Genomic DNA, 25,124 nt, shown 5'->3' on the forward strand with positions numbered 1-25,124 from the left:
GAATTCCATGGACTATACAGTCCATGGGGTCGCAAAGAATCGGACACAACTGAGCAACTTGCACAGGGCCCTCCAAGGAAGAAGAGTTGTGGAAACCCCCTAGCCTGCTGGCTGGCACCCTGAAGAGCTGTACACATCTAGCCCTCACAGGGACTGAAGCTGAGCTTCAAATCACCTCAATTACTGGCTAGAATACCTAAGATGATATGTAAGTTTCCAGAAGCAAAGATAAGCCTGCTCCAGAGAAAGAGTCCACTCTCCAGATCTCAAATAATCTCTACAACTTATCTCACACAATGTCTGGCACTCAATAAAAAATACTGGAGCATGTGAGAAAATAAGATGTAACCAAAACCCAAGAATGACACACAACGGAAGCAGGTCAACAGCGTGGCATGCTATGAGAGTTATCAGATACAGACTTTAATATATGATGACTAAATATAAACTCATACATAAAGAATGGATAAACAACAGTATAGCACAGGGAACTGTATTCACTGTCCTGTGATAACCATAATGGAAAAGCATATGAAAAAGAATGTGTGTATATGAATAAAATAAAGTACGCATATATACATATATATGAAAAAGAATGTATGTGTGTATATATATACATAAACTCAATCACTAGGCTGTACAGCAGAAATTAATATATTATAAATCAATTCTACTTCAATAAAATAAAAATATATGTATATATATGTAATGACTAAAAAACCACAGTGAGATAGCACTATACACAGACCAGAACAGCTTAAATTAAAAATACAGACAATTATCAAGTGTTGACAGAATAGTTTTTGTTATTTTTCTTTGGTTAAAAGAAATACAGTAAATACAGTAAGCTGTCAATATATGTTAAATATGTATCATAATGGCAGATACATAGGTCTCTGTTATGCTATTTTCTGAACTTTTGTAATGTTTCAAAATGAAATGTTGAAAGGAAGAAAAAGCTGTGGTCATTGAGCGATCAGCAATGGCTAAATTATTTTAGCCTTCAGAAGTCATGTTCAAGAGTCTGTACTTTATTTATTCTTTAAACAGAGGAGTGAAAGCGTTAAACGTATTCTCTATAAAGATCATTCCAGCTGCAACAGAGCAGAAAGAATGAAGCCAGGGAGCCCAACGGGGAGACTGATGCAGTAAAACAGATGAGAGACGACAGCGGTGCTGGTTGTAAAGATCTGAAGGATAGAGTCTGCGTTTGCAAGGGAATTGGGTATCAGTCCTCCAAACTGGTGAATTTAATCCCAGTCAAACCAGGAAGCATATGAGGCCTTTGTGACAGAAACCTACAAGGCTAACGATTCATAGAGCAAAGACAACATCCAAGATCAGAGCCTGGGACCCTGAAAACAAGAATATAAGGATTTTTCTGTAAATCCTTAGAAGCAACACAAGCAATTATAAAACTGAAAGCTAATAAGCACTCAGCTCGACAACAGATGGTCACAGAAATACATTCACAACTTGCCAGAATTTTGAAGCCTGGTGCACCCTTTCCAAACATGCAGATGCTTTCATCTAAGGGGAGAAAAAAATTCTATTTCTGCTTCTGACAGCAAACGCCAAGTCACACTGTGCCAGTAGAGAATGGCATCTCCCAACCTCAAACCCACCGAAAATTTCACAACCTTATTCTCATGTTGGAGAGATGGGTTGCCTTTGACCACAAATTCCACAAGCCCTGCCAAGGAAAACAAGGAGGAAGTGACCATTTCTGAAGAAATCAGCTTTTTCATCTGTCCCCAAGAAAGGAGATTTCTGTCTATAGATTATTCATGAGCAATTCATGTGTTATTCTGTGAAGAAAAATCAAGCATATCACACAAATTTATGCCCAAATTCTGACGGGAAAAAAAAAAAAGGCCCGAGGCACAGAGTCTGACAATTTCTTCAACTACTCTGAGCTGTTTAACCTTTCACTGAGAAGAGATCAAAGAATTAATTGTCTTTATCATTACCTTTTGTAAGTTTTCAAGAGGTTAAGGTTTAAAATTAAGCATATTAAGTTCCCAGTCTAGCTAGTTTGGGTATAAATATATATTCCTGGATCTGATTTATGACTGTCTAGTTTGCTAGAGATAGGATTTTTAAATGGCATCCCCCCCAATCTGTTCACACAAGAAATACTCAGACATGTTCTTTTTAAAGGAAGTACTTCCCACCTGCACACCTAATTCTTATAGTGTCTAAATTATTATATATGCTGAGAGAGCTTGACTTTAGAGGCAGAGTAGCCCACTAGCTGCAGTTAATAGTACTCCCATGCCAGAGACGGTAAAATTTAACTTAATTTTACTACATTCCCAAGGTTTATGAACTGACATACTGTGGAGTTCAGGAAATAATCATCAAATGACTCAACTTCCTGATTCAACATTCACCCAGAAAACATCCTTCTCATTTTCTCCAAACAATGTTCTTCAATCAAAATTTCAGCCAATGAAAACTCAGGCAATTAGCAACATGATAAATACCACCTACCAGATCTCAATAGTTATTAATGAACATTAATGAATTTTGCTAGTTATTTATACATCTCATCACTTTGATCACATTTATGAGGCTGAATATAATTTCTACAGTTAAAGGCAGATTTCCTCAAATCATTATCACTGTAACGATCCAGCAGCATATAAAATGTCCACAAACATTTCTTCACAATGCCTTAAGGTTGAAAAAAAAAAAAAGATGTGCTTAATATTCCTTGGGGAAATTCCAAGATTAATTTCAATAGTACATAAATAGCCAAAACACACGAAATTCCTACCATAATCTGCCCAAAGATGGGTGTAACCTTTTCATAATATGTATTCTGAGACTAATACTCACTGGGTTAATCGTTTCTTCAACAGAATGGTGAACAGTCCACCAGTCTGAAGTCCACTCCCAGGCGTTCCCTACTATATTGTATAAGCCATAACCATTGGGAGGAAAGGCGTCAACCTAAAAATTAAAAAAAGGGGGAAATGTTGTCAATCTACTCACCTTGTCTAGAAAGCCTCTTTAGTATAAAAATGCACAAAGACCTCTTACTTCAAAGTATGAATATGAATTTTCATTCCAACAGTGAAAATACAATCTGACCAATATAAAAACAGAGGAAGATACTTTTCAGCTTTGAGTTCTCAAAGAGAGTTCAGAAACCTAAGAACAGTTTATGTTACATGGTAAGAAAGTCAATGAGATAATTCTTAATAGAGAGACTAGTATTGATCATAAGTCAAATCCGTATCTCATTGAGAAGTGGCAGGTAAATTATCTGGGGACTTTCAGAAGCATGAGAGAAATGGCATTATACCCAGTATCAGTCTTGTCATCACAGCTGAGCTCTGCTGGCCACAACATCTTCAGGCACAGAGAGACCTCAAGCCAATTCTGTCCTCTCCACCAGCCCCTCCAACTCACCAGTTTATCTTTAAGCCTGAGTCATTATTGTCAAAACACTGATGGGACTCCTTATTATAGAGAAACTGTGAATTCATTATCAAGCGCTATCTATAAAACAAAGAAAGTTTGCAATCCCTGGGACCTGGAAGCATGAGGCAAGCTGCACAGGCTCTTCAGCCAGCAATTACATCACATTTCAAAGGTAGATCAGACAGTCTGCCACATAATTATGTCACAGACATGGTACTAAAGCGTAGAGGAAGGTGGGGAGGAGGACCAGAGAAAAACCTTTGACTGAATAGTAAATGCATACAGAACAAGTTTTGCTATTTTAGGGACTCAAAACTTTTTCCTAACATATTTTATGAGAAATGCTCATACATGAGGGAAACTTTTATTTTTTAAGTGAAAAAAAATTAAGATATCATTGAGGTTCTTTTTAAAAAATCTTTTTGAAAAAAAAAATCTTTTTGTAAGTTCATGTTTTTTCTCAATTAATGAAGTAGAACTAAAAGGAATAAAATTAATTTCCTACTTGACTTCAGAAGGTTTTAGATCTACACATAAATCTGGAACCATCTGATATGTGGGCAATCCAGGGCACTTCAATAAAGTTATGATGCTACTCCGAAAAAAACTTAATCCAGATGATGGGGAAAGCTGAAAATTTTTACCACTCTGCTTCCAAACTCAGCATTCATTATGGAAACAGCAGTACCTATTCACTGCTTCATTCAGTAATTCCATGCATGTCGACTGAAGGCAGAAAGGGTTTGATGACACAGACGTGAAAGAGTTTTAATGAGGGAGAAAGAATGATGATGCCAAAAATTAAAAACATCCAATCTAGAAAGGCAGGGTGGGATTAGTAGGGTAAGAGAATGAAAGAAGATATGCAGAAACTCCCTAGAGGGAGAGATTTCGAGCTGAAGATGAACCCTCCTCCACAAAGGTAGAAGCATCTTATGAGAATCAAGGTCAGAGGTTAAAGGTCAGAGAGACAGTGAAGGAGAAGGGGTCAGAGGCATAAACTGTTCTTTCAAGAATTTGGAGATAATGAAGAAGAATAAGAAAAATAGTTGGAAGGAAAAGAAGAAAATAATTTGTTTCAGCGAAAAGATGGAAAGGAGCAAGGGGGCATGAGAGCAACTGAAAGATGGAATGAACGAAGTGGAGAAGTGGAGGGAGGAACCATTTCTCAGACTTAGAGAGCAGACTAATGGAGGTCAGCCAGTCTAAGGTCCTCTTTACATGACAACACACAACAAATGCTGGGCAAGCAAGTCAGCCTATGTGGTGCTGTTAAACCCTAAGATGAGAAAACAATAACAGCATCTACTGAAAGGTTTGAGGGGTTTTCCTTCTGTAAACAACTGGATGTTTAAGTGAGATAAAATCTGGAGGTCACCACTCCCAAAATTACCACAAGAATATAAATATTTTAACTGCTCTTTGTTCAGTTAGTCACACCAACCAAAACTTCCTTCCAGAAAGCTCAGAAGAAATACTTTCAACATGTTTATTTTCAGGTGAATGAGTAGATATGTATGAAAGCCAAAACATACTGATAACTTACAACAGAGGTCCAATCAAACAGAAAACCAATTCTTCAGGTTCACTGCGGTCAGAATAGTTCACTCAATTTAAAACTAATGAGTGAAACTAAAAAAAAATAAAAAATAAAACTAGTGAGTGAAACTAATAAAATAAAACAGCAGGTGAGGGAACTATTTCACTGTAGTCCATCCCATCACTGGAAGTTCGATTCCTGCTCTCCAGGGACCAAGGCCTGTGGCCACAAGGAAGCTAAGGAGGACCTGAGAGAAATAGTCCCGCTTTAAAGGTAGAAATCTTTTGTCAAGTCTCATTCCAAACAAAGGTGGACGTGACCTCTCTACAATGTGTTGGTTTTCCTTCTCTTCAGGTAGTATTTCTCATGTCGGGTCCTGGCAAATGTTCTAATTTTATCTTAGGAACTTCCATGGCAACTTCTTCAGGTAAGTTCTGTTGAACATCCTCCAATGCAGACATCTGCTGAACATCCCCAGTTAAATGTTCCAACTCTAAATATCTGTAAAGTATCCTTATTTCATATGGAAATTGTTATTTTCTGAGAAGATGCACTGACTTGAGAATAAATGACTTTTTCCTTGGAGGTTCATCTGTCTAAAGAGCGATATGAAATTCTGCAGCCATTAAGTGCTGTAAAACATTCATAACTGTTCAATACAGATTCTCATGGTCTTTTATAACTGACAGGTGCTTATGTAATTTGCCTGGGTCTATCAGAAGCCTATGCTATATGTGCTTCAAGGCTGAGTGTCCTCTTCTGCATCACGTGTCACCTTTCCTGGGGTCTCCCAAGCGTCTTCATCAGGCTCCCTGTTGTGTTCATCCTGCAGCACAGGTTCTGCTGACCAACAGTGGCCCATGAGATAACAACTGGCCTTCTTACCCATGTACAGTTTGAGAAAAAGGTTGAGATCTCTTAGACCCCAAGGTCTCTAATCACTCATTTTACTGAATAAAACTATGTGCCCCTGAGAGCACAAGCTATCCAGAAGGAAACCTGAAAAGAACCAACTTCACTTTGCTGTAGAGTAGCAAATAAATTTTGCCTCTGTTGAAAAATACATCCAATTCCCACTGGTTTGTGTTGGTGCTTTTATCATATACCTAACTCATACATGTGAAATTTTAAAAGCACACACATGTTGAGTTCCTATGCCTATTTAAAGGCAACATATTCTCATGCAATTTTTTTTTACATTGCTTCTGCACCCCTGCAAAAACAACTGTAATGCTTTAACTATACGGCTCAAAGTATGTTTCAGGTTCTGAAAAGTCAAGTGTCTTCTCATCCCTCATCTCTTCCAAAAATTGTCTGTCTTTCTCACTTGTTTATTATTTCAGTTGAAATTCTGGAATCATTTGGTCCTGCTCCAAATAACATATGTGTGTTACATTTATAAACAAATTTTGGAAGAATTATTTTTGTGTGAACAAATATTAAAAACACAAATATTTTTTAAAATGACAACTGTTTGAAAGATTGTTGAAAGAATATTATCCTCTGTAAAAACAAATCCAGTAAGGTGCTATTTCCCTACCACAAGACATCTTTGCTCAATGTGTCAAGAAAAAACAAAATGCTTTTATCATTGCTTCATTAGTGTATGGTTCTGCTGACAAAGCAGAGAGAAAGGAATACTCATGGAGGGAAACATGCTACATGCATTCCAGAAAACAGTTTCATTACGTATCTGAAACTCTTACCAAGTTTTTCTGGTCTGACGCACTAATTTCACTGCTAGGAATCTACCTTTTAAAAAATCACCACACTATTAAGGATCTACTGTATTGCACAGGGAACTCTACTCAATACACAGAATTGATCTGTATGGGAAAAGAATCTAAAAACAGAGCAGATAAATGCATCTGTGTAGCTGATTCACTTCACTGTATAGCAGAAACTAACACAACATTATAAATCAACTATGCCTCAATAAAAAAATTTTTTAAATCATCAGAGATAAAATTTTATATTTATGCACTGCTGCTGCTGCTGCTGATGCTAAGTCGCTTCAGTCGTGTCCGACTCTGTGCTGCGACCCCATGGACGGCAGCCCACCAGGCTCCCCTGTCCCTGGAATTCTCCAGGCAAGAACACCGGAGTGGGTTGCTATTTCCTTCTCCAGTGCATGAAAGTGAAAAGTGAAAGTGAAGTCGCTCAGTTGTTTCCAATTCCTAGTGACCCCATGACTGTAGCCTACCAGGCTCCTCTGTCCATGGGATTTTCCAGGCAAGAGTACTGGAGTGAGTCGCCATTGCCTTCTCCAATTTCCGCACAAGATGTTGTTATTTAGCAAAAAAACAGACCTAACTTTGCAAAAATAAGAGGCAAATAAATTAGGGTTAATTCAAATGACAAGCTATCCAGCTGCTAAAAGACATGTATTTGTGAAGAACTGCTAACGCCAGACAAAATGTTCCTGATATTACACAGGGAAAAAAGAGTAGGATTTTAAATATAATGGTATGATCCCAAAGCAATATGTAAAAAATATATAGGTACACAAACACGAGAAACATTTACACTGGCACCTATGGTAGTTAAGAGCATGGGCTTTAGAAACAAACCAACCTGGTCCAAATCCCAGATGTGTGGCTTTCCAGTTGTGTAACCCTGGGCAAGTTAGTTAACCTCTCTGTGCCTCAGAATGCTCACCTGAAAAAATGGGGATAACAGTACCTACCTTACAGAGTGAAACATTAACTGAGATAATTCATGCAAATACCTCAGTATCATGCCTGGCACACTGCAAGTATGAACTCCTAGCAATTATTGGTATCATTAATACCGAAAATGAATGGGAGGAATTCCACCAAAATGCTAATAGGGGTTATCTATCTTGGGTGGTAAGATTCCACGTTCTTTCAATTTTCTCCTTTGCAACTCTTCTGGTTTTTCTCAAAGTTTCTATAGCATTATAGAATCAGAAAGAAAAACGTGTCATGAAAAAGATCGTCTCAGTATTAGCATTTGCCACGTGCGGTAGTGGATGAAGGCAGGAAGGGTACCAGACGTAGAGCAGAGACTGAGCAACATGCTCCCTCATTTCTAGCGGTTTCTCCGTGCGCTGGGGCTGCAGCCCTCTGAACCTCGCTACTCACTGGCGCGGTCCCTCGGAAGCCGTCCTCCGCGGTGTTGGTCACAGGAAACTCGCCCTGCCAGATGTTGGCATAATGTTGGCCTTTCGGCTGCAGTTTGTTGCCCCAGGGGAAAAGTCTGTCAGAAGAGACACCGGCATCAGTCTGTCAAACATACACAGGTTTCTGGACCCAAGTCAAGAAGAGGAAGGCAGTGAAAGGGAGAGAGCGCACTGCTCGCTTGTTCCAAGCGAGTTATTTTATTTTTTTAATACATAAAGCTTTTAATCAGGAATTTTTTTTTTTTTAACTTCCACACAACCAGATCATGTCAAGCTCACAACAACCTCAGTCTCTCCCGAGGACTCACCAGGCCTGATATAAATCACCTCACTAACAGAGGGGCTTACAGGAGGCTGGGAGAGCAGCCATCATTCTGGTCATATACGGAAGCATAACGGGGCATCATCACACCGCACTTTTTTATAAAGCCTTCACTATTTTAAGGAGCCTTTCCTAGAAGCTGAGACCCAATCGTGAGTTTTGTGTATAATGGCTCTGAAAGCAGAGAAATACTGATGTTTCAGGAGACGCCTAACATAAGAAACCCCTAAAAGCGAAGGCAGCCTGCCAGAGAGGCTCGAAGGAGGACCTCGTGGCCCGGGGATGTGGCTGCGTGGCTGGCGCCCACCTCCGCATGGGTGTTTTCTACGGAACTTCACCAAGGTGAGGAAAGCCCAGTAGGACAGAGCTGCCCTGGTGGTTGTGGTTTTAAATCAACTGTCCAGAGTAAGTCCCTGTGGATTTAGAAAAAAGATCCACATACTATTAAGCAAGGGGAGACCCTCCAAGTACCTATTTTGCAGGCCTCCTCGACAGCTGTACTCCCACTCGGCCTCCGTGGGCAAACGCTTTCCCGCCCATGTGCAGTAGGCGACGGCATCATTCCAGGAGACGTGGAGAACCGGATGGTCGGGCCTGGGGAACAGAGACGCAGAGTGAGGAGGGCGGAGCCGGAACAGGAAACAGGGACCGGCTCCCACCAACCGCCCATCTCCGCCTTCACCTCAATCCGTGACGCGGAGGTGGGCCTGGTCCCCAGGTCAACGCCCCCCACCCAGCCCCACCGCACTTCTGTCCGCCTCCACCAAGGGTTTCTGACATCCCAGGCTCCCAAATAGGTTCTGATCCCTCCTGGCACCAGACTCGAACCATTACTCCAGTTTGCTGGCAGGCCTGAAACCCCAGAGAATCTCAACTTGGTGCAGCCGGTGTGGAGTTGCACCAGCCAGGTGCATCAACCAATGCTTTCTTCTGTGAGGAAAGAACGATTTTGCAGCTGCTGGACATGGTATGACCAGAAGCTTCCAACGCTCAGCTCCTTCAGGAGAGTTGCAAAGAGCCACCTCACAGTCACCAACGACCAACCACAGCAGGAGCATAAAGGCACAGCCATGCGGGTTCACCCAGGGCTCAATCCTATGGGTCATTTATGCCCCAGAGCACGCCCCCCCACCCCACCCCCGAGGGACTGGCTGGGACTTCCTGGACCTGCCCTGCAGTCTGGGCTTCTCCCTCTGCCCAATCCTGCTTCCTCCCCGTCCCTCCCACAGGTGTGGATCCCTAATAAATAGTCTGCACACCAAGCTCTATCTCAGCATCTGTTTCCAAAGAATCCAATCTGTGATACTTGGCTTTAAACTCTTGTGTCATTCTGCTGTAGATGAGTCTGCTCTATTTGCCTCACTCCAGCATATTCCAAGTAAGCCTCTATTTTTTCTAACAGTATAGCGGGGCAGGGAAGATTAGGGGGAAGTTTGAGAATAAGGGGATAAACATATTTATTCAGCACCAATAACTTTAGTTCCTGCTCACTCTTCCTCCAGTGGACTCTTCATTCCTGGCCCATTTCTTAAACTTTTTTTTTTTTTTTTTTAGCTGCACTGGGTCTTTGTTGCTGTGCAAGGACTCTGTTGCTTTGTCTTGTTGTGGTGGTGCATGGGCTTTTCATTGTGGTGGCTTCTCTTGTTGTGAAACACGGTCTCAAGGGTGCACGGGCTTCAGTAGTTGTGGCATGAGACCCTAGTTGCCCTGTGGCATGTGGGATCCTAGTTCTGGGATCAGGGATCAAATCCACATCCCCTCTGAGTTACTCTAAGAATCTGGCAGGCAGATTCTTAACTATTGGACCACCAGGGAAGTCCCTGTTAAGCATCTTTGAATTCCCTATAGTAATTACACCGTGACTTTCACTTATTCTTTCCAAAGCGTCTATTGAGTACCTTTACACGCCAGTCACTGTTTTCAGCATTGATGTTTAAAGACATGTACTTTTTTCAAAAGGACTCAGTGGATAAAATACATTTCACTCTGGGTCTTCCTTCTGTCTTCAGCTTTTTCTTCTACTATGATATTTCAGAAAGAAGCTATATATTGGGAGCTAAGAGGTCATCACGGAGAAGGCAATGGCACCCCACTCCAGTGTTCTTGCCTGGAGAATCCCAGGGACGGGGGAGCCTGGTGGGCTGACATCTATGGGGTCGCACAGAGTCGGACACGACTCAAGTGACTTAGCAGCAGCAGCAGCAAGAAGGTCATCTACCGGAGGTATCTGAGAATCCCACAACTTTCCACCTCAGAGTCTATTTCTACCCCAGGGCCTACCAACTCAAGAGTTTGAAAGAATGACATTTATCAAGGAGCTGTATCCCTAGAGCTGAACTGCCTGTACTTCCGGCTCCCTCACACTGAGGGCAGTAAGCAGGAACAATGTTGAAAACGGAGACTCGAGAATCCCATCTGAAAAACTGGGTTAGGAGAACAGTTTTCTTGGGCTGTTGAGACGCTGAGTCCTGACCTAAACCTTTCTCTGCCTCCAGGGCTTAAAGTGTTACTCTATTTTTGCTTGAGATAATTATTTCTTTGCCACCCTGGAGACTTGCTGACCGACTTGCAGCTCTGTGGTTTTTCAGTCAGATGGTGGCTTCAAAGTATGTCAGTCCAGGACCGCAGAGAACATGAGTTCTATACCCAAGGCCTAGCTGTTACAGTGGCCACTTGGCAAGATACCAACTTCTCTGTGAGGCAATCTCCGTCCTCATGATGGCCTACTCATGAGGAAGAACAATCTGTAAAGGTTACACGTCATGAGATTTGTAATAGGACTGTCAAAAGGGGAAAGAATGACAGGAGGGGACCCTCTAAAAGGCCAAATGAGGATGACAAGAGGCCACTTATTATGAGCCTTCCAGAGACTTCCCTGGTGGTCCAGTGGTTAAGACTTCTTCCAACACAGGAGGTGTGGGTTCAATCCCTGGTCAGGGAGCCAAGATCCACATGCCTGGCAGCAGAAAGACCACAACATAAAACAGAAGCAATATTGTAACAAATGCAATAAAGACTTTAAAAATGGTCCACATCAAAAAAAAGAAAAGAAAAGAATTTTAACAGTGTTCCATGACGTAGGCACAATGTTTGGGTCTGTACATTGATTCTTTCTAGTCATCCTATTCCCCTTCCAACGGATTAGAGTTCATCATACTCTTTTATAGACAATGGACATTGAGTTTCTCTTCAACATCATAGGAACTGATTTTGAAATGAAAGTATCATCTAGGCTAAGACCCACCAGTCTCACCTGTGTAGGACAGTAGAGTCGGGCCCTTCTGGATGTCTCCAGTTAGCACCTTTCACAGGTAACCACCACGGAGCAGCTGCAACCTCAGAGCAACACAGGATAAGCTGAGGTTAGCTCTAAAAAAACAGATTTAGTCCATGCAGAATAAAAAAAAAAAAAAAATCTCACTTAAGGTCTTCAACTTCCATGAAATTACCAAATCATTCTTCCAGAATATCAAAAATATGTATATGTAATTAAATCTAACCCAAAAAAAAAGCATTATCTCGGGAATTCCCTGGTGGTCCAGTAGTGAGGACTATGCTCCAGGTTCAATCCCGAGTTGGGGAATTAAGATCCAGCAAGCCACACGTGCACCCAGAACAAACAAACAAAAAGGCAGTGTTATGTGGCAGGTTAGATGGCAGGGGGCTTTGGGGGAGAATGCATACATGTACATCTAAGGTTGAGTCCCTTCACTGTTCACTTTAAACTACTACAACATTAATCAGCTGTACCCCAATACAACATAAAAAGTTTTTTAGAAAAGGTATTACCTCGCATCATAAAGCACCGCAGTGATTAAACAAATATGTATCTAAATGGTGTATCTTTCCAAGAATCTTAAAAAGACACACTGCTAGCTAATGCTCTATAATCTCTAACAACTGGGACAGCTGGTACCACTCTGATGTAAAAGATGAGGAAACAACATTAATCTTACAACTTGGTGCCAGGCTGAAGGTCAACCAAGGTGGTAGGAGACTGAATACAGAGCTGGAGTGTGTGCACAAAAGATCCTGGTGAATATCCAGCCCAACATGAGCTGTGTGGCTCTGGGCAAGCCCACTGCTTGTCTGGCCCCGAAGTCCTCATCTGTGAAATGAGAGCAGCCTCCCAGGCTCCCACCGCAGACTCAGAGCAGGGTGACTCTAAAAGGACTGGGAAGTGCTCAGCTCACGTCCTGTTCCCAGGACCTTAACTCCCGCTTTACAGCTCTGTCAACCCATGTACCAACATCAAGTGGGCCTTGTTTTGTTCATTTTCATTCATTTGTGCTTTCTCTTTGTGTGTCTGACTCTTTGCAATCCCATGGACTGCAGCCCGCCAGGCTCCTCTGTCCATGGAATTTTCCAGGCAAGAATACTGGAATGGGTTGCTATTTCCTCCTCCCAACCCAGGGATCAAACCCACATCTCTTGCATCTCCTGCATGGGCAGGCAGATTCTTTACCATTGCACTACCTGGGATTGTTTAGAGATTGGTTAAAAACGATTTTGGAGTCAGGCAAAATGAGATTTGAATTATGACTCTGCCATGCAGAGGGTAATAACCCTTGGCAACCTCCCTACTGAACCTCCCTACATCTGTTTTCTCAATTGTAAGATGAAAACAGTAACAATGCCTATCTCAGAGATTATTACGAGGAAACCAAACATACATCCAGGGCTTAGGACTATGCCAAGCACTTAGCAAGCACTCAGTAAAGGGAAGCAGTCAACCATGGACCTCATGACAATCAAGGAGAGAGTTACCCAAAAAAATTACCATCATCAATGATGCTAATACTAAGTAAAGAACAGAAGTTTGCAAATGGTTCTTCTGCTGTAAAGCAGAATGGACTCAAGGTATCCCCAAGACAATGCTGCTCTCAGTCCTCTGTGTCCTGACGAGCCGGGCTGAGTGGAAGAGATGGGGGATGTGTGCCCGGCTAACAATTACAGCAATCACCGAGAACACCAAACTCCGTTCTTGTTCTTTTTCTCACATCAGCACAATCAAAACATTCACGGTATTCCAATCACAATTTGATGGGAAAAGCCAAATTCTTTTATATCTCAATGAAAGAGGCATTATGTCCTCTGAGGACATTACTGCAGAGTGTTTTCTCTTTCAGAGAGCAGGAGAGGTGAAAGGCAGGCCTTCCTCCTCTTTCTTCTGCAGCACTGTGGAATCTTTAATCAGGGCGGGGGGTGGGGGGGGGTGTTCTCGCTGACTACACTGTTTGATATTTGCCACCAGGGAAGCCCATTTAAGTGCCAGTGACAGGTAATTCATTCCACGTCAAGGGAAGACGTGCAGAGAAAGCTCAGGACATCTCACTCTTAACATTTCCAAGATCTTCAGAGATCACTCACCCAATTCTACCCCATTCCCAACACTAAGGTCACCAGAAGGTTCTATTTCTCAAATGAAAAAAAAAAAAAAAAAGAATTTTTAAAAGGCAAATATGGCAAAATGTTAGCCTTTGTTAAATCTGGGTGGTGGAAACTAGAATGCCTATTTTTCTTATACCCTATTGTGTTTTGAAATATTCCATCATTAGCAACTTTTTTAATGGATTTACTTATCTCTTCTACTGCTGATGGGTATTTGGGCAGTTTCCAGTTTGAGCTACTGTGAATGGTGCTACTTCTGTGAACATTCTTGGTAGCTCATGACTCAGGAAATATGCAGAAGCATTCCTGCTGAGAGCACGCTGTGGAGTGGAATGGCTGGATCCCAGGGTACACACATGCACAGCGTTAGTAAAGACAGCCAAACACAAGCCTTAATGGCAGAAGTCCTCCAAGGTTCCCAGCCTTCTTCAGTTGGGAAATTCCACAGAGTTGGCTTGTGTGGGTAGACCTGGGGCAGCTGCCCCTGTGGCCTCTGAGTCCATTCCCTTTTTCTCTCTGTTTCCCCTCAACTCACTCTGGTCGCATATATTTATTGTGCGCCTACTGTCTGCCAGGTTCCCTTTTTAGGAACCTCATTCCTAAAGGAAATCTTCAACTCCCAGAATCCTGAGAGTATGACTTAAGACAGTTGGTATATTGAGAGTTTCTCAATTATTTATTGTACATATTAATACTAATCTTACATGGTTAACTACTCACTTTATCTTCTTCCAAAAATATCTGTAAAACTCAAATTGGTGGGTCCAGGTACACACATCAGTGCTATAGTTCCTACTCAATTTCTTTCCCATCATATACACACACTTTTCTCATTTTCCATATCTGCTTTCCAGATCTCTTACTGTCATTCTTTCCCGAAATCTTTTACATTTCTTAATAACCCATCCAATACAGACCATCTCAGCACTACTGACTTACTGGGCCACATAATTCCTTGATGGAGGGGGCTGTTCTGTACACTGTAGGATGCCCCACAGCATCCCAGACCTCTCCCCGCTAGATGCCAATAGCATCCTACTCCCCACCCAACTATGAGAACCAAATTACGACTCAGCCAGAAAACATATTTTGAGTCACTTCTAATGAGGTGGATGAGCCTAGAGCCCATTATACAGAGTGAAGTAAGTCAGAAAGGGAAAAACAAACATCATATATTAACACATATATATGGAATCTAAAAGGATGGTACTTATCAACCTATTTACAGGGCAGCAATACAGAGGCAGACATAGAGAACAGACTGTGGACACAGTGGGGGGAAGGAGAGAGTGGGAGGAGTAGAGAGAGTGGCATGGGAACACACACATTACCGTATGTAAAACAGATAGCCAGTGGGAATTTGCTGTCTGACCAAGGGAGCTCAAACCCGGTGCTCTGTGACAACCTAGCGGGGTGGGATGGGGTGGGAGGTGGGAGGGAGTTTCAAGAGGGAGGGGCCATGTGTATGTATGGCTGACTCATGTTGATGTATTACAGAAACCAACACAATATTGTAAATCAATTATCCTCCAATTAAAAAACAAATAAATTTTTAAAAGAGATAAAACAAATAAAAAAAATTGTCTCCACACTCATGAAGCCCCAAACTAGACAAAGCTTGGGGACCTATGAGAGGAACATATGACACCCCCGCCTATGAGAAAGACTGTAACTCTACATCACAATGGTCAGATGCAGAGTCAGGAACCACTTCCGCACCAGGCACAAGAAGAAGGAAAGATAAGCATCGGAGTCACCCACAACAGAGGACTTAGCTTACAGGTAGTACATCACTCATCTTAGCCAAGTTGGACTGGGAAAGACATCCTTTCTAGACAAACATACAACAAATCCCATCCGATGTCACCAGATAACTTCTTCCAAATATCATTGCTAACCATATTTTAAAAGACCTGCTCTTGAACTCCTGGTCATGTCTTGAAAATAAATGCCATTCTACTATGTTTAGTAACTTATGAAATAAGCAACTTTTTCTGCTGCTGCTGCTGCTAAGTCACTTCAGTCGTGTCCGACTCTGTGCGACCCCACAGACGGCAGCCCACCAGGCTCCCCTGTCCCTGGGATTCTCCAGGCAAGAACACTGGAGCGGGTTGCCATTTCCTTCTCCAATGCATGAAAGTGAAAAGTGAAAGTGAAGTTGCTCAGTCGTGTCCAACTCTGTGCGACCCCATAGACAGCAGCCAACCAGGCTCCTCCGTCCATGGGATTTCCAGGCAAGAGTACTGGAGTGGGGTGCCATTGCCTTCTCCAGGCAACTTTTTCGAGTCATACATAAGCCAGTTAAACAAGGTTACACTGCAAATTGTAGCATCTATGATTCCTTTTAACAGAAAGAGTCTTCAGATGTGTTCTTTCCAGAGTCACAGCAACAACATGAGCGGTCTGGCATCTGTGATAAGCCTCATCCTACAAAGAGAAACTGTGGGGGCAGTGGATGTGGTTGCCCATCTACGCATTTTCTCTTCAACTGAGACACTTCTAGTTGAGTTACAGCACTCCCTTACATCCAGGGAGAAAAGGACTTTACTTGACCTATTTCTAGTCAAACCATCTCCATAGCAACTGTCTTGGGTTTAAGTTGAAACAGCTGTACCAGACAGCCAGCAACCAATTACAATGTAAATAGGATCCGTGTGAGTACTGACGTCCCCTTGAGACATGGACTTCAGAGGGCAAAGACATCTTTTCCCACCTCTCCCTAGGGACATGGCCAGACTTGTAGTAACAGCTTAAAGAAAAGAAAAGAAAAGGGGGAAGACAGCGACGGTGCCTTTATTTTTGCCAGAAGGGGTAAATTATGCTTCCTATACACACACAGCCCAGAATAAAGTCGGCGCAGGAAAAAGACAAAGCGCTGTGTTAATATGCACATTCAAGTGTAAAAATGTCAAGTTCACAACTTTACAACTGTTCTCTTAAAAATTAAATGCATTTAGACAAGCAAATTAAAAAGATGGATGTTTTTTGAAACGCAGTATAAACATGACAGTTACCCCTATAAAAACAGCCTGGGAGAATTTTTCAACTGGCACCAGTGAACAATAAGAAATCGCAGATCTGTTCAAATTCATGAAGTATAAATAAAACTGGATGAGAATCAAATGCAACTGAAGGAGTCAAGTGGAATAGGAAGCACACAATGAGTAAAATCTCTTTCTTCAGCACCCCATACAATTTGTATTTTCTACAATACAAATGTAGAAAATTGAGAAGTAAGCTTGAATAAAGAGTAAAAACAAATTCATCATGAAAATAGATAGGTAGTCGGGTCTGACAGCTTATTTCAAATTAAATCCTAAATCAGGTACCTTGACTACTTAATAGAATGTGTGAGGCAGAAAAATGCATGCTTTTTCATAGAGTACAAATATTTATGAAACTTAAGGCAGATCTGAAAATGTTCAACATTTTTGCTCCAGTTCTTAGTCAAATTCCTCATTATAGAATTCACTGCATTCCTGAAATACCACTTTGTATGCTCTAAACATTTATTACATGTCCTTAAGAGAAGAGCAGAAATCCTAGAGTGTCACTTGTTATAGACAATGTATAAAAAACGCATAAAAGATCGTTAGCATCCAAGAACCCTTTAAAAGTGAGGCAGTTGACTCACTCTCCATTGAGACCTGCAGAAATACGGCGAAAGTAGATTTGGGGCTTTTTATTAAAAATTGTTTATCGAAGTATAGTTTATTTACAATATTGTATTCATTTCAGGTGTATAATGTATACGCCACTTAAGATTATTACAGAACAGTGGTTATTTTTCACTGTGCTGTACAACATATCCTTGTTCCTTATCTATTTAGTTTCCAGTAGTTTGTATCTTCTAATTCCCTACCCCTATCTCGCCTCTCCTCCCTTTTCTCTCCCCACTGGTAATCACGAGATTGTTGTCTAAATAGGTGAGTTTGTTTCTGTTTTGTTTTATATATCGGTTTGTTTCATTTTTTAGATTCTACATATAAGTGATAACATACAGTATTTGTCTTTCTCTGACTTATTTAACTTAGCATAATGCTCTCTAGGTCTGGGATCTGAGGCTTTAAAAAAAAAAACTCTAAAAACAAGAGAAAAAATTTTTTATTTTTTTAAGTAAGTTTTTATTCCTTTAGGCAAAGAAGCTTTTATTACAACTCTTTACAAAAAGGCTTCATTTAAGCTCCTTGAATTGCTACTGGCTTACCTATGAACCTTTCTCAATGTCTAAAACAGGGAAATTACCGAAAATCTGAATGATATTTGATTCGTTCTGTACTTTGTTTTCGTGGCTTACAAGTTCTGAGGCTTCTGAGAAAAAAGGTCAAACAGAAGACAGAAAAGGCACCTAAGAAGCTCTCCCAGCCTGGCTGCATGCTTCACACAGGCGAGCTTACAATGCTGCCGGGTTCTAAAGGTGAGAGGATAGGGAGGCCAACTGTTTAAATTCCCTCATTTTAAGGATGGAAAAATAAGCCCTGAAATGTGGCAGGTAGTGGCAGAGCCAGGGAAAGAACCCACAGCCGCAGGTATTCAATTTATAAGTCTGTTCTACCACCCAGGCTTTTCCAAAAGCTGTTTCCAGAGTCTTCCACAAGATGTTAATAGCTAACAGCTATGGGGGCAGGGGGAAGGAGGGGGGCAGCAGGGGATAGGTGGAAGGAAGTTCCACAATCAGAGCAGTCCATCCAGCCAGGAAAGCACTCAGGTAATCAAGTTAAACTAGTTTTTCTTAATTGCAGAACTTCTCAAAATCTTTGAACTGCTTACATAACAGTCATGGTTAAGTTCTGAGCAACGGGAGATGGTCTTTGAGCCAAGTGTCTGGTAGGTTCCAACCCTGACTATTGACTACTTACTAGCTATGTGACAGTGAGCAAGTTACCAAGCCTCTCTCAGTTTGGTTTTCTCAATCAGCAAAGTCAGCCTAGTAAGAGAACTTATCAATAGGCTTACTACAGTGTGGATTTAGCATAAGCATTCAGAAAACAAGTATGTATAGCCATTGGTACAAGAGAGCTGAAGAACTCATTTACAATGCTATTCGTTCATTCATTTATACATTCAGTAAACATGTGATGGGTGTCTGTCCTATGCAGCCCTGTGAGAGGCCTGGGGCGTGGAGAAGCCAAGCACACGATCTAGGGGTGAAGACAGACAAATAAGCAGATGAATTCAAGGCTGTACTGCATGCCCAAGGACAGGCACCCAACTAAAGTCAGGGGGTGTCACTCTGCAAATGTGTCCCACAGGAGGGGAAGAGGAGCAAGTGAGGTAGGACGGGTGTGAGAAGGATGCTCCACAGGAGAGGCTGCCTTTATTACACGCCTACTTCATTGATCTGCCTGTACCGTAAGAGTACTTCACTTAATCCAGAAAATCTGAACATCAACTTTTTCTGTGAAATAAAATACACCAAAGATATTCAGAACCTTAGACTTTGAAAGATGCCCAGAGGACACCTGCTTTCAACCCACACCCAACCAAAGACATCCTCTCTACAGTATCCCTAGGATGAATATGCAAGGCAGGATGAACAACAGTCCTCATTTAACCAAGGCAGTCCAGACGTATACTTGTTATTCTGGCATACTTAAGAGCAACCCATTTTATTCTGAAAAATATCCCAATGTGGACCATAAATTACAATGGTCACTCTACTTGTAGATGATACCCATCTTAGCTTCAACAATTTAGCGGAGAGACATCACCTCCCTGCAGGTACACACTCAAGCTCAGACCATTCTAACCAACAGAGGGCTTCATCAACAGTGGAAGAGAAATGCCTCCAAAGCCCTTTATCTGCTGGCACTGATCAGGCTCCAAGCATCACGTGGAACAAGTCAAATTCCCTTTGGATCACCTTGCAGACATGTGTAGAATAATCATAATTCTTTCACCTCTTAGTCTTCTTTAGGTTCAATCACGTATTCACCCTTCCCCAGGCTCTACCATCTCAAGTGAAGGGAATCACAGCCTCCCCAGATGCTCAGGCCAGTACCCAGGAGTCATACTTGAGTCCTCACTCTCCTTTGCCCCCTCTGCTCTCAGATGCCCAACACCAGACCCTTCTCAGCATCTCTCCCCCTGCCAGCCTGCTCCACAGCCGCATCATGTCACACCTGGCCTCCGACAAAACACACGCAGAGGTCAGAGTGCTCTCTTTAAAATGTTAACTAGAGAGGACTTCCCTGGTGGTCGGGGGGTTAATAATCCACTTCCACTGCAGGGGACACGGCTCTGATCTCTGATCGGGGAACGAAGATCCCACATGCTGGGGGCAACTACAGAAAGCCCATGTGCTACAATAAACACCCAGCACGGCCAAACTAAAATAAATTAAAAAAAAAAAAAAGTTAACTAGATCCAGTGGCTTCCAGATGCACTAAAGAACAAACCCAAACTTCTCTGAGGCTCAGAAAGTCTAGGTCATCCACCTGCTGCTACTTCTCCAACCTAAGCCTAGCTCCCACCCCATTTCCCCCTGTTTATCACGCCCTCATTACTGGTCATGCTGGGTCCTACTCACCAATTAAGTTTCAGCTCAGGTGTCACTTCCTTAGAGAGGCCACCCCACGACCCCCCACATAAAAGAGCCCAACCCCACAATACACAACCACTCTTTCCCCCATTACTCTGTTTTATTTTATTCACAGGCCATTAGCATAGTTAGTTAAAAGTTCACTTGTGTAGAGTGTGTTTCTCCCTAGAGCTATAACTCCCAGGAGAGTGAGGACTTACATCCGCAGTACTTGGAACACTGCCTGGTGCATAGTATAAATGGGATAAACATTTATTTAACAAATAAGCTCACCTGTTCCTGAGGCTTCCATGGTTTCCAAACCCCTCCCCACCGTGGGTGACCCTCTGCTGGATAAACACCAACTAAAACTTTAGTGTTTCAACAGGACATGCTTTTATAGAGAGGGGGAATCAGCCCTTGTCCTATGGGTTTTGCAAAAGGGCCTCTGACGGAAAGGTACTAGGCTGGTCCTCGGGTGGCGCTGGTGGTAAAGGACCCACCTGCCAATGCAGGAGACACAGGAGATGTGGGTTCGATCCCCGGGTCAGGAAGATCCCCTGGAGCAGGAAATGGCAACCCACTCCACTATTCTTGCCTGCAAAATCCCATGGATAGAGGAGCCTGGTGCGCTAAGTGTGGGGAGTCACAAAGAATCAGACACAACTGAGTGACTAAGCGCGCGCAAGCACACACACACACACACACACACACACGCTAAGTGTGGGGAGTCACAAAGAATCAGACACAACTGAGTGACTAAACACACACACACACACACACACTACCTTTAAACATTTCCCAGAACTGAGACAAGCTATTTCCCCTCCTGGGCCATGGTTGCCTCATCTATAAGAGGAAAGTTCTTCACAGATGATTCCGAAAGTTTCATCCATTCTAAATCCTCTTTTTTTTGCATAAGTTTTTCCTAAAGCTGCGTATCCCCTGGGCAGAACTCCCTACCTGACAGTCTTTGTCTCACTGTGGAGGTTTACAGCACAAATGCCAACACCTGGGAGGTAGGAGATGAGAGAATCATCTTTATTTTCTAATCCAAGTCAGACCTCAAAAGACCCACGACTTGAAAAGACACTTAAGAACCTCTTAAAGAGATATTTGAAATCTGAGCCTTTGGGAGCCCACCGTGCCTCACTAACACTCATTCTGATCAGGGACCTTGTTTTAGAGCTGGTTGGAATCAAATACTGTGCCCTGTTATCCTACTTTATTGGATTCTCACCTTCCAGGGTTATCAATTGCTTCCTGAGTCTACACCACATACTGATTCCCAGGACAGGCAGACAACCAGCCTTTTCAAAACCAGACATAGAACACGGTTGTCTGACCATGTTCTCTTCTTATCCAATCAGCCAACCCTGGATCAGACTTCCTGAAAAACTCAGTTTCTGTGAACTCACCTTCACCCTGTTGATCAAATCAGCATTCTCATGCCAAGAAAAAGCTGCCTTTCCAACATGAGACAGGTCATACCAGGTCTGAGCCCCGCGGCTCTCAAAAATGAATGCTCCCATAGAGGATACTCAAATGGCGTTTGTTCATTTTTTGGCAAATATTTATTAAGTCTTTATTAAGTGACAGGTATTATGCTTGGGAGATGGTGAATAATACGGGAACAGCTTCACCCACTGTCACAGGACGGTTCAGGTAAAGAAAAGGGCATTCAACAAACACCTACACAAATAATGATGAGTGAGATAAATAATGTGAAAGGAAGGCATAAGAAGCTGTAAGAACAAATAAATGGAAGCATCTCAATCTGGAATGTTGGACAACAGACAGGCATTTCAAATGGACTGCCCAGAGTAAGTTTAGCTGAAACCTGACCATGCAAAGCTGAATATGGATAGTCAAAGCATCAGGACATGGAAGGCACTCCAGCAGAGCTTTGTCCTAGTTGATCCCCAGGTTTGTTCTTCCTCACTTGAAAGGCTTCCCTAAAATGCCTTTTCCTCACACAGGCATTCCCTGATCACCCTAACAAATTCAGCTTTGCAGGCATCTCTGCCTACTCCTCACCACTTCTCTTCATCGGCACTGCTGAGGTACTTCCACTTCAGGATGGGATGGACTTCATATACTCTTACTCTTTTTGATAAATTTTAAACAGATGATATACGTGTTTTCATTCTTGTTTCTCTAATATATTTCATATTAAAAAGTCATAATTCAGAAAAAAAAAACACCTAATATTGGTTTGAATTCAATGCTACTGCATTCCTTAGACTTTGAGCAGTTAAAAGACAGGGAAGGTAGCTTTCATCCTAGTATTCCCAGGAGAAGTACAGTACCTAGGTGACAAGAGGACATTTCTGATGGCTTGCTAAACAAACAGGCTACATTTAAATCCAGAAAGGAAATCCTCAGACAGAGGGAGCTCAGCTCATTTCTTCCACAAGCCAAAAAACAGACCCCACTGATGGATGGCAGACAATCAAGGAGGCATGAATTCAAATAAATGTCACTATATACACCCAAAAGAACTGAAAGCACAGTCAGACACCTGTACACCAGTGTTCGTGGCAGCATTATTCATAATAGCCAAAAGCTGAAAACAAACCAAATGTCGACTGACAGATAAAATGAACAAAATGTGGTATACAGAAACAATGGAATATTATTCGGTTTTAAAAAGGGAATGGAATTCTTTTTTATTGACATATAGTTGATTTACAATGTTGTATTAATTTCTGCTGTACAACAGTGATTCAGTTGTACATATAAATACACTTTTTAAAAATACTCTTTTCCATTATGGTTAATCCCAGAATACTGAATATAGTTGCCTGTGCTATACAGTAGCCTTTTGTTGTTTATCCAGGATTGAAATTCTGATACATGGTACAACATGAATGAATCTTAAACACATTATCCTAAGTGAAATAAGCCAGTCATAAAAGGACAAATATTGTAAGATTCCTTCTATGAGGCACTTAGAACAGACTAATTGATACAGATACAAAGTAGAATCAAGGTTTACCAGGGGTTGGGGAGGGGAAAATAGGAAATTACTGTTTAATGGTACAGAGTTTCTGTTTGGGATGGCGAACAAGTTCTTTAAGTGCATAGTGGTGATGAGGGTTGTACAACATTGGGAATGTACGTAACTTTAATGAATTATCCATTTAAAAATAGTTAAAATGGTAAATTTTATGTTACATATATTTTATCTCACTTTCCTACCAAAAAAGATGTATCACTTGTATATTCCTCTAGCCAAGGACTCTGAGATAATCCAAGAAGATTTATCCCATGACAGCAAATCCTTTGAAAATATCACTGTAATTTGGTACAATGCTATATGTGGCAATGCCAATTCTTAGGAATGGGCAAAAGTAAAGCAAAGGAAATTTAACTAAATTTTCAATTAAGCCAAGCAAAGAGACAGTCCATCTGAAGAAAGCAGAGCAACATTTACTAAAAGGCTCTTTATGTGCCAGACATTGTACTACTAGGTGGTTCTATGAACATGACTTCATTTGATCTTTACAATACTCTACTAGGTAGGCTCAATGGACATGAGTTTAGTGAAGGACAGGGAAAGCCTGGCATGCTGCAGTCCATGGGGTCAAAAAGAGTCAGACATGACTTAGCAACTGATGACAACAACTAGGTAGGCATTTTTTTTTTTTTAGGTAGGCATTAATATCGCTATAAGAAATTGATTAACAAGTGAAATGAGATAAACCATACTAAAAAGGATATTTTTTTAAATATTGTATACACATATCTGAATCATTTTACAGCAGAAATTAACACAAGATTGTAAATAACTATAATTTTTTAAAAAGTAAAATTCTAGTTAGAATGAAGAAAAAATAATTAAGGTGCTACGCTAGCATGAAAAGGAGAACAAACAGAGCTACAAAATCACTACTAGTGGTAGACAAGGCAAAACTTCTGATTTGTACTTAACCAGGTTACCAGGTTAACTGCCTCAAAAAAAAAAAGTCAACATTCTCCAGAGTATTATAACAGGATCCAGAGATCCAAAAGTGAAGGGAAAAGAAAATGAACAGGTGCAAACCCCAAGATGACCCAAATGTTGGAATTATTGGACAAAGACCAAAACAGCTATTATAACTATCAGCTATGACATAAAGGTGAATGCTCTTGAAATGAATAAAAAGCTAGGCATTCATTCTCAGCAGAGAAACGGGAGCTATTTTTTAAAAAGGAAACTTCAGAATTGCAAAATATGGTATCTGAAATTCACTGGGTAGGCTTAAGAGCAGAATGAAAATGACAGAGAAAACAGGAAGCTTGAAGACATATCACTAGAATACTAGATTGTATCACTAGTGTATAATCTAAAAACAGAGAAAAAAAAACTTTTTTAATGAACAAAGTCTAAGGAACCTCTTCAATAATAAAAAGTCTAACACTAGCGTGTCATATCACAAAATGAGAGGAGAAATTGGTGTTGAAAAAATATTTGGAATAATGGCTGGACACTCCACAAAATATGGTTAAAGACATAAATTTACAGACACAAGAACCTCAACAAACCCCAAACAGGATAATCTCTAAGAAAACAATGTCCAAAAGCATTATAATCAAACTGCTAAAGATAAAAGATTTTTGAAATATCTTGAAAGAAGTCAGTAAAACAAATGACACAATACATATGAGAGATTAGTGGTTCAAATGTCTATTATTAGAAACCACATGAACAGAAAAGAGTGAGACAATATTTTAAAGTCATGAAAGCAAAGAAGTGTCAACCCAGGACTTTGTATCCAGTGAAAACATCCTTCAAGAA

The 25,124-nt window shown here is 41.3% G+C and overlaps 1 protein-coding gene across 2 annotated transcripts in view; it reads right to left on the reverse strand.

Annotated features, from left to right (window-relative positions):
* SUMF1 (sulfatase modifying factor 1) overlaps positions 1-25,124 on the reverse strand; it is an 86,102-nt gene that overhangs the window by 38,886 nt on the left and 22,092 nt on the right. Inside the window, exons 4-7 of one of the 2 annotated variants that reach the window (XM_043442695.1) lie at positions 11,687-11,769; positions 8,905-9,027; positions 8,074-8,188; positions 2,842-2,955 (exon numbers count right to left, since the gene is read on the reverse strand). In XM_043442695.1, the coding sequence (XP_043298630.1) occupies positions 2,842-2,955; positions 8,074-8,188; positions 8,905-9,027; positions 11,687-11,769 (435 nt within the window). The remainder of the gene's footprint in view (positions 1-2,841; positions 2,956-8,073; positions 8,189-8,904; positions 9,028-11,686; positions 11,770-25,124) is intronic. The other variant, XM_043442696.1, reaches the window with a different exon arrangement.

This window comes from Cervus canadensis, chromosome 22 (assembly GCF_019320065.1).
Source record: "Cervus canadensis isolate Bull #8, Minnesota chromosome 22, ASM1932006v1, whole genome shotgun sequence".
Taxonomy (NCBI): domain Eukaryota; kingdom Metazoa; phylum Chordata; class Mammalia; order Artiodactyla; family Cervidae; genus Cervus; species Cervus canadensis.